Raw genomic sequence first — 10,482 nt, 5'->3', positions numbered from 1 at the left:
CCCATAACTGCAAGCTTTAAAACGCTAAACATGCATGGCTCCTCAGTTATTTTGACACCAAAATGGAAGTGCTGCATCACACTAAAACTGCAAAGTATGCTGATGCAGCAATGAGCACCAGCTGCATCATTAGAGAAGCACAACTCTACAGATCACTGGGTGTACATCCCTTCTTTTACTCTAGGTTGGGTTTCCCCACACACCCCCTCTTTTGTTTTGCTTTTACTTGGCTTTAGATTTTGGGTTAGCCAGTTGCCAGTGCTCCCAGACACCTATTCCCAAGGGACATTTTCTCACCCTCATTACCAGCAGGTGTCACGTTAAAGGCTGTGAAATACCCTTGCTGCCAAGCTCAGGCTGCAGTCCCTGTTCTGGGCATTGCTGGGGAAAGTCCCGCTCCCTCTTCTCCCTGCTGGGGCAGAAGTCAGCGCCAGCACCTTGAGCAACCCCACGTCCGCAGTTTTCTACTTGCGCCATCTCTCTCCGTAGCCAAGAGATGAAAAGCTTCCTCTGCCAGCTGCCCACAGCACCAGGCTATCAGGCAGCTGGTCTAACTCTATACTAGCTGCTTCCTGTCCCTCTAATCACAAGATTATTTATTGATTAATAGTTGTATATTTCTGTAAAAGAGAAAAAAATGCCTCTCTGTGTGAAAAAGTTTAAATATATAAAAACACTTCATAAAAATATTTATTAAAAAAAATCAAAATGCCCCATGAGCCTGTAAACGTTGCCTGTAAAAATCTCTGATAACTGGAATAATTTGAAATACGGTCATTCAGGCTCTTTTCTGCCCTGTCCAGTAAGATTTTAAGACAACCAATAGAAATGCCACCTGTCTTGTACTTCAACCCTCATCCCACCCATTTTTCTTCTTCTTTGTTTGTTTCCAATATGACAGTTTGTTTTCCCAATATTGGCAATTTTCTTTGGAGGCATCATTTGTCTTTGCTTTTAACAGAGTTCATCATGGCCTGATTCTGAGGCTTTCTTATGGAGTGGGCTTGAGGTCTGATCGGTAACACAAGCAACACCAGGATGCTTAGAATATGCATGTGAAAATACATAGACCTGGGAACAAAAGCAGAAAGAGAATATTACATTTTTTTTGGTAATAACATGAATTGTGCAACCTCAATAAGTCCATGCAGAATTTAGTGCTAAGGGGCGAATGCAGAAAGCATGAACCCAACCTAGAAAGCACAAAAATACACCCTTGAATTTCACACAGCCTATGCATGCGGTACCCGCTGGCATGGATGGAAATGTTGCCGTGGATGTTAATGAGGGGAGGAATCAATCAGCAAACTCCAGAATCCAAAGTCTGACAGCTCAGATAAACCCACGTAATTCAACCCCAGACTTATTCAGCCCACCTCTCTTTTAATGTTAGAGTATGTATACAAGGCTACATTCTGAAGAAACATCCTTCATGCTTAGGACATAAAACTTGTACAAGTTTAAAAAAAAATAAAAAAAGTGACAGAAAGAAAAAAAAAATAATTCCAAGGGCTGAGATCTGAAATAAATCCAAACACTGAACTTTTAACTAGGGATGATCAAGTAATGATGTTTACAGAAGGATCGTGTTTTTGAAGGCAACTACTCAGATATCTTCATTTGATATTTTATTAAATATAAAATATTTTTATTTCAAATAATTCAGTATACACAAGATTGAACAGAAATAAAAAAAAATACTTAAACCAATTACATGAGGCTCTGGCAGCTTGGGGAGGATGATGTTTGGGAGCAGTATGGTCCAGCTCTTAACCACAGAGATACACCTCCCTGTGGTCTCATTTATGCTTCTTACCATAGTTCTTAATATCCTTGTAAGGTGTTTAAGACCACTGCTAGGCGTGCAGTGTTCCAAAAAATCATGCTCTGGTCCAAAGGCCTACGATTTCCTTGCTTAACAGTCTCCAAGTTTAAATGTTAACTATGTTCAAAGTCACTAGGGCAAAAAATATTAAGGAATGGAACTGAGAAAGATTTGGAATAATTTTTATTTGGTAAATTTTCTGCATTGAAATCAAATGTTTTATGAAACAGGAATAGAAAATGTCAAAATTCAACACCCTTCAAACAGACTTACTGACAGCAGCTATCTTGACTACCAGTTTTATGTCTTTTACATTAGAGAAAGGAACTGTCGTCTTAACCAAAACCTGTTACTCTATGTTGACAGTTCACTGTAGAATGAAAAAGTAAAGCAATGTAGTCCAGTCTCCTTTTTCAAATTATTTTCTCTATTTCTTTATTTCAATTTATTTTTATTAGAGTATATTCAGTATATTCTGCAACACCAGCATTTTCTTATCTTTAAGGAACCTAGAGAAGTACTCACTTCCTATGGAAGTATTCAAAAAGAAAAGCATGCTCATTTCTAGAAGTAATGCTCTGCCAGGCACCCTCCTTATCTCCTGCTGACTGATCACATCTCCTGTTCTACGCATCCAGCAGCTGGAAACCTGGCCTTTTCTCATCAAGTCCTTCCTACTGCCAATTTATGTTATTCTTGACCTCTCCAGCCTTGGTCACTGTTAATGGTTGAGACTCAACTGTTTTAAAAAAGGAAACTGAGTATGTGAACATTCACATAGGGACACAGAAAGACTGAGAAGTACAAGTGAAGCGGTCTGCCTTGGCAATATTATTATCTCATTAAGTTACAGGAGTGCAAAAATTACCCCTTACACATTATTAAGCATCCTGTTTGAACTCCTTTCAAATCTGATGAAATGCCAACTGCCTTTCAGTGTGGTCCAAGTTATTTAACAAAAACCCATGCTGGTCTGGAGAATAATAGTCAAGAGGAGAGAACTTACTTGTAGAACTTGATCGTGGGCTCAACAGCCAGCATAACAAATGGTGCAACAGTATAGCACACGGCCAGTTGAGTGACAACCCAGGTAATAACGTCATAGGCTATCTTGAGAGGCACTGATGAGAGGAAGTAATGTCTGCAACTGTTTCTTATCTGCAGGTCAGGGAAAAGTAAACAGAAAATTAATATAAATTCATTTCTTAGGCAAAGTCACGTGGACATAGTGTAATGTATGACTTTCCACTTATCATCAGCATTACTATTATAGAAAAGTTTATACACCAGTTAGAAAGCACTGAGAGTAGGAAGACAGAATTGTATTGACTGGCATACCCAAGATCCCACAGTCAACCAGTGGCAAACAGAAGTGTCCCCTAATTTCCTCCATCATAATCACGGAAGCAGACTCTCATGCTGGATATCTGGCACGATACCTTTGGGAGTTGTTATGATTTGATCTTCCTCCCTGCTGGTTTTGATTTATTATTGGTTATCAACGGTGAAACAAAGCTACTTTAAATGAACAGATACGTGTTTATACCTGCAAGTGTGTGCTGCTCCCTAGAGATTTTGATTTAGCTTCACATCTATGAAACCCTCATAAATCAGAGGCAAAGCACATGTTAAGACCACATGTTCAGCGACCTGCTCTAGCCTTAGTGGTTAATACTGATCACTAGTTTAATTCACCTTTCAAATTGACCTGGTTACTTATCCATAGTCAAGCTCTGAAAGACAACGGTGCTGCTTCCCAGCCCTGCACAACTGGCTGGTTTGGCCTGAAAGATCAGCAGTGATAAATTTAACAATAGTGAGAGGGGAAACCTGTTTTGCCTTCGGTGACTCTACCTGAAACGAGGCCCATAAACACAGAGACCAGTTTACTGCATCAATTGCATCCACATGGAAGAGTTCAAGTTTGGGCTAATGCTCAACCCCTAACAACTCCTTGTGAAAGACTGGGCCCTGGGCTGATTAGACACCAGCATACAGGCAACATGACCTAGCTGAAGCCTGGACTCCAACGTGACCTTGAATCCCAAGCTAATTTGGCTGCATGGACATAGCCGGTGGCACTACCAACTGTACAGCCACCAGCAACGTTTCCTCTGCCAGCCAGGGACAGCACTGCAGCCCGTGCAGAACTGGTGCGGCTTATGACTGCTGGGGGTACTCTGTGATGAGCATCAATACAGAACAAAGTTTCAGTGAACTTCAAGCCCGCAAAGGCATAAAAGAGGGCTCACAGTGGGCACAAGCTGCTTGACCGTGTCAGGGTGGTCCCTGCAGTTGACAGCTGGATAGTATCTAGCATGGGCCTTAGAAGAGAACAATGAAAGGTACATACTGCTCTGGCTGCGAGTGTGATAAGGATTCCAGTGAGAAACGTAAAATAATATCCAGGATAGATACCGTGCCACAGGGCCGACAGGATAAAAGTTAAAGCCGTAGGGTACCAGGGAGCTCTGTCATAGCAGACGCTGCAAAAACGAAAACGAAACAAGAAGAGGCTGAATACAACTGAACAATGGACGCTGCACTTCAAATCTTTCTCTGTTTGTAAGGTCTTATTCTGCTTTCTTAACGGTCTTATCTTGTCTCTGGTACACACCAGGGCACAAGGCGCTCTCCGTTCATTTAGATGGAGGTTTAGATGGGAAGAGGAAGCATGCTTTTATGCACTGAGTATCCAAATATTCCCGGTCCTCATAGCATTTAATTGAATAATGGGACAGAGGGCAGGCAAGACTTCATTCACCTTTATACCTCTATCTGGAATCACACACTACCCTTCAAAACTCTGACGGCAGATCAAGAGTGAGTCAAAAGACAAAGAGACGTGACCCCACCTTTCACTGGTGAACGGAGGTGTTTTTAGGCACTGTTATCTGACAAACGCTGGGAACAGGGAGTGCCGCAAAGATATTGCAAAGCAGGGGATTCCTGCTAACTTTACCAGCCCAAAATCTTACTCCAAAGACACAAGCAAATGATACCAGTTCAAAAACACACCAACCTGTCTATTTGGCTATCTGAAGTTTAACTGAAATGCTGTGTTCCAAAGAAATGAGTCACAATAATGCACTTACCAGGAACATAATTTGAATCATGAAAAATAGTAGACATTGACTTTTGGGATGTATATATTTAACAACAAAAATAGTTACAATAACTACAATAAATCCATGCCTGCATTTCAGACTCCACATTGACTGTATGCTGAACTGTAATCATACCAAAAAGTGTAACGAGTAACGAGAGTTCAATCTACAAAATTTGGACTTAATACTAGTATTTATATGTGCCTTAACAGTCATGGGTTAAAATCAGATCCTCTCAGTGCTATAAAGAAGTCTCTTCTCCATATCCTAAACAGTGACTCCCTGGCAAACATCTTGTGGTAGCTCCAAACCAGACTACACTGGGGCTCTGAAGACTTTGACTTCTCTCCAGTTCTAGCTGAACTGGATCCCAGTGACAGAGAGGCTCACGTCTGGTAATAATACACATGGGAAACACAACATGGCAAAGTGAAACAGTACAGCAAGAATAACGGAGGCAAACGGCAGCCTAAAAGATGCCATCAAAATGCTATTACTTTTTATTATGGAAGATCTGAACAGTTCGTTTTGGGCTTTCCTGCTTTATATAAGATGCAGGCATTTTACATTTGCAGCAATAAAACTTTACAGCACCAAATACCCTTGTATTCCACCAACTGTTACAGACACAGGAAACAAAGAAAGGACAAGAGACTATACATTTATGAGATTCACCAGTCAATGGTTTTTGAGGCCATCTAGAGTTTTTGGGTTTCACAAGCACATCACTGTTTCATTACACTTACCGTTTTAGCCAGGCAGCTGTCTGAATGTTCCAGTTTTCAATGTACATTTTAAAACTTGTTGCAGTCTAAGAAAGAAGTTCATATGAAATGTTAGCACTGAAAGCTGTAAAATAATACTTGCATTTTAAATTAGAGAGGAGCTACATGGAATACATTATTTCTAGTAGCTAACTGTTGTGAAGCCTGTGCCACAGTCCATCATTACACTAATATGTTTTGGGAGGCACATTAATTAGGCTGATTGCTCACCGCTAACACTTGGCACTTGCTAAAAAAATCTCACTTTGTTTTGTAAAATTAAATACAACGTTTAGTTATTTTTCAAATTGTGGGATGTTGTGGTTTAACCCCAGCCAGCAACTAAGCCCCATGCAGCCGCTCACTCATTCCTCCCCCTGCCCCCCCTGTGGGATGGGGAGGAGAATCAAAAACAAGTAAAACTCGTGGGTTGAGATAAAAACAGTTTAATAATTGGAATAAAAATTAAAATAATAATATTATTATTAATAATAATAATGTTAATAATAATAATGATGATGAAAAGGAAGACAACAAAAAGAGAGTGAAATAAAACCCAAGAAAGACAAATGATGCACAATGCAATTGCTCACCACATGCTGACTGATGCTCAGCAAGTCCCCGAGCAGTGATCCACCCCTCCCAGCAAACTCCCCCCAGTTTATATACTGGACATGACATCACATGGTATGGAATACCCCGTTGGCCAGTTGGGGTCAGCTGCCCTGGCTGTGTCCCCTCCCAGCTTCTTGTGCCCCTCCAGCTTTCTCACTGGCTGGGCATGAGAAGCTGAAAAGTCCTTGACTTAGTCTAAACACTACTCAGTAACAACTGAAAACATCAGTGTGTTATCAACATTCTTCTCATACTGAATCCAAAACACAACATTATACCAGCTACTAGGAAGAAAATTAACTCTGTGCCAGCCGAAAACAGGACACAGGAAATCTGAAAATCTGTCTCATTTTAAATGCTTAGCCTTCCCTTCAGTTCATAAACAGCTTCATTTTTGGAACAGATATCTTGCCACCCGTTACGCAGTCTGGACTTCCCTAGAGTGCTATTAAAACAAAGTGTTATAAAAACCAAAAGAAACACATTATTATTTGGAGAAGGAAGGGGGAAGACTGAAAAACACAGACAAAAAATTTCAGGACTGAACTTAGAAGCCGATTCTCAGTCCACTGCCCAGCTTGAGAAACCAGAGTGGACTCCAGGGTCCTGGGAGAACTACCTGTACCTCCTGACAGCACCAGTCCCCCCAGCTTTAGGGGGCTGCTGGACTCCGTTCAGCATCAGTTCCCCTAATCCTGGTCAACTTCACCCATCTTGGTTCCCCATCCCCACTCCCCTTGTTCCTCACTTGTTGACAGAATCCTCCGAGCACCTCCTCGCCAAGCTGGGACATGGTTCAGCGACACCACGTTATTTCCCCATATCAGCTGAAGGCAAGGGCACACGGGATGGATTAAAGGCAAAGGTTTCCAAGGGGAATATGCAGATATTATTGCACTTCCACACAGAATCCTGAAGGCTAGAACTTCATCCTCTGTGTTTAAAGAGTTAAAATGATTAGCAATTCCCAATGCAGTACTGCCACATTTTAATTGCATTACTGCACCAAAAGAAGCCAAGAAAAATATAATTTCTCTTCCAACTAATACTGTCACTCTTTTGGCTTCCTTTAAGTTCCCCTGTTACGCTACCAAGAGAGAAAGTAGTCATTGGCTGTCAAAATATACATGCTGCCAAGGCTTTCAAGTCCCCCACATGTGTTTAGCCCCCATCACGTTTTAATGCCCTCACAGCTCCTGCCACGTGCTTCTCTTTACTACAGATCAGGTAATTTCTTAGCGACATTTAGCACTCAAGTTCCCAACTCTTAAGCAGTTTTACATATGCAGGTGGCTATACCTGCTTAAAACACACTGTACGATCACACTTAAACTTCAACTCTGGAATTGTTGTTGCTGCATAAAGTGACAGTTCAAGGCTTACCCGAAGTAATGGTCTCTGTAGCCTCTCTTTTTCTCAGCGCACACATGACCAAATCAATGGAGAGCACTGTTTTACACTCCTGGACACAATTTCTCCACCCTGATCTCTATTGTCCGTGTGAGCAGTAAAGGAAAAAAGGTTTTGAGGGGCCTTACAGTTCTGTGGGTAGAGAGGAGCAAAGGCTCCTGTTTCTTTAATTTGGTTTGACTAAAGAGCATTGCCTGCACTTTACTTGCCTCCTTCAAGCAGGAACTGCCTCAGCTCATCAAGGCAGGAGTCATCTCCTGCCCCAAAACTGAATCAGACCTTGGTTCAAGATCTCAGAGCGGTATCTGGCATGCTGCCGCCATCAAAGAGTATAAAGCATTTCTGGGCTGTGTATTCTGTACCGCTCAAGAAGAGACATATACTGAGGATTAATTAAGGTAAAAAAAAAAAAGACAGAGAAGGATGTTGAGAAAGTGAGAATGTATAATGATACTTCCAGCTTTGGCATCTTTCAATGAAGAATTACAGGGGCTCTTTCATTTTTGAGAAGAGCTATTACAGCACATTCACTTAGTCACAGATCATTCAGTAATAAAGCAGTCAACTTGTTTTCATCTGCTTTTCCTTTTAAAATCATAACTACAGAATTACAGGGGAAAGCTCCTCCTATTTCTAAAGAAAAGAAGCCCTTAGAAAGCAGTCTCTGTCACGTAAACATTTTCACATCCCACTGGCATTCACAAAATATTCTTCGGGGCAAACAAATTACATCGGCCATCTTTTGCATTAGAGAAACAAACACAAATAGCTTACAAGGGACTAACGGATGTTGAAAGTATACTGCAGTCACAAGAAACATGTGCGACAAATGTTTTGAGAAACAGTGTGGTTTGCTGGATGGAGCTCTAGATTAGCAACCACGTAAGCTCTACCCAGTAAGCCCTGCCAGTTCCCATTCAGGTTGCTCGGTTTGTACCTGTTATCTCTCCAACCCCTGCTTTTCTCTGTTTACCAGAGGCACTCCAGGCATGTGCAGGGACCCATCCCTTGCAAGTGCCTGTGCAATGCCCACTCGTGGTGGCCTCTTCCACTACCACCACCCATCTCAACTGGGTTACAAAAGTGGAAGACTGTTAGAAGTAATTAAACAGAATACACCACAGATGGTGGAGAATCATAGCTGCGAGCAATTTATTGACCCGCTGAACTCAGTCACAATCTACAGAAATTGACTGCTCATTTATTAAACATCTGATTAATCATTTATTAGCCTTCTATAAACTATTTAGAAATGCAACCTGAATACAGAGCATGACAAAGGCTGCGTGACAGATGCTTTTTATCTGCCCAACAGATAAAATACAAAACCTCTCTATGTTAAAGAGGGGCAGCCTGCTGGCATGGACTTACTTTCCTTCCAGCAAAGCTTCACCCCGTTATCATGCCCATTTCTTTATAATTATGTCAATGCAGCCACTCCTTTAACTCACCTCAATATTCCAGATATTTAAATTGGACAACAGGTCCCAGCGGAAAGTGCCCCTCTCATCAACTCCACTGAATCCATAGCCAGCTGCATTGTTGACTGCATCTGCTGCAATGTCAAAGCAAAACAGGTCAAATCAGACTCTGGAGGAGCCGTGTTTTCTTACAAGTCAGTATAGCATCAAATACACATTCAAGCCAGCTTTGTAGCAATTAGCATCCTCTCTTTCAAAGAGAAGCTTCCCCTTGGTAAAGGGGCATTGCTATAGGACAACACAAGAGTCATTTCCTCAAGAGGAAAGACTAGCTACTCCTTGGGCAGAAGAAATAAAATAAAATAAAACAACAGTGGATAGAAATCACTTTTCCCATTATTTTGCCTCTATTATCCGAGATAGATATACAAGAGTTGACGTAAAATGAATTAGCGTTTTCCTCAAAAGGGTACCTGGATGTCACAGCATTTTCCAGAATTCAGAAAAACTATAGTGTCTCAAATATATGTTTACTATTCCTATTAAGAGTTCCAACATGGCTGTTTTAATTGAGACTTACTTTCATACTTCCGCAGACAAAGCCATTCGCTAATCCTGTCACTCAGTGCCTCCCTAAGTACCTCACCATCTCTACAAATTGAATATTGAGTAATTTCCATTACGGACTTAACTACTTTAAGTGCAAATAAAAAGCTTGGGTAGCGGTAGGCATTTCACATGCTGCACTCTTGCTCTTTCCCAGGGCGCTGGTCAGCTACCTCCCCTCTCAGCCTTGCCTGGGAGCCATCTCCTCACTGGTTCTCAAGATCCTGCTTTTAATGCACCCCTGCCAGAAATCTTCTCTCACTGTATTAAGAAAACAGGAGGGACTCATTACCTCTGGTTCACTAGCTGCAGCCAACATCAAGGATTATTGGAAGAAAAAGGAAAACGAAAATACAGGTAAGGCTTTTTCTTCTAGATATTTACAAAATACAAGCCTGGTTAAGTTACGCTTTAAAAAGGTCAGCATTTCTTTCCCAAGAACAAAAACTGATTTTGCTTTGTAAGTGCTATGAATACAAGCACAAGCTCACGGAGGAGTCCCAAAGCACAAAATTAGGGAGAGAACCTAATTAAAAGCAACAAGAGTAACAATAATTGAATAAATAAATGAGCAACCTTTTCTAACCTGAAGTTTTCAATATTATTTTCCACTTTACTAAACGAGCTAGATTTTACTGATAGAAAGAAAGGTCTCAGAGTTCTTAATTCTCTCCCTGTTAAAAAAAAACAACAAGCCACCAAACCAAAAAAACCCCAACAACCCTCTCTGAAAT

General features: G+C 41.2%; 1 protein-coding gene across 1 annotated transcript in view; it reads right to left on the bottom strand.

Annotated features, from left to right (window-relative positions):
* Positions 1 to 220: 220 nt before the first annotated feature.
* MBOAT1 (membrane bound O-acyltransferase domain containing 1) overlaps positions 221 to 10,482 on the bottom strand; it is a 57,630-nt gene continuing 47,368 nt past the window's right edge. Inside the window, exons 9-13 of the mRNA XM_010573157.1 lie at positions 9,173 to 9,276; positions 5,679 to 5,743; positions 4,179 to 4,311; positions 2,832 to 2,983; positions 221 to 1,071 (exon numbers count right to left, since the gene is read on the bottom strand). Of these exons, the coding sequence (XP_010571459.1) occupies positions 939 to 1,071; positions 2,832 to 2,983; positions 4,179 to 4,311; positions 5,679 to 5,743; positions 9,173 to 9,276 (587 nt within the window). The 3' untranslated portion in view covers positions 221 to 938. The remainder of the gene's footprint in view (positions 1,072 to 2,831; positions 2,984 to 4,178; positions 4,312 to 5,678; positions 5,744 to 9,172; positions 9,277 to 10,482) is intronic.

The sequence above is a fragment of the Haliaeetus leucocephalus genome, unplaced genomic scaffold, assembly GCF_000737465.1.
Source record: "Haliaeetus leucocephalus isolate CR32 unplaced genomic scaffold, Haliaeetus_leucocephalus-4.0 Scaffold373, whole genome shotgun sequence".
In the NCBI taxonomy this organism is placed as follows: Eukaryota; Metazoa; Chordata; class Aves; order Accipitriformes; family Accipitridae; genus Haliaeetus; species Haliaeetus leucocephalus.
Note: the sequence above shows the minus strand (reverse complement) of the source record. Positions and strands in the feature narration are given on the sequence as shown.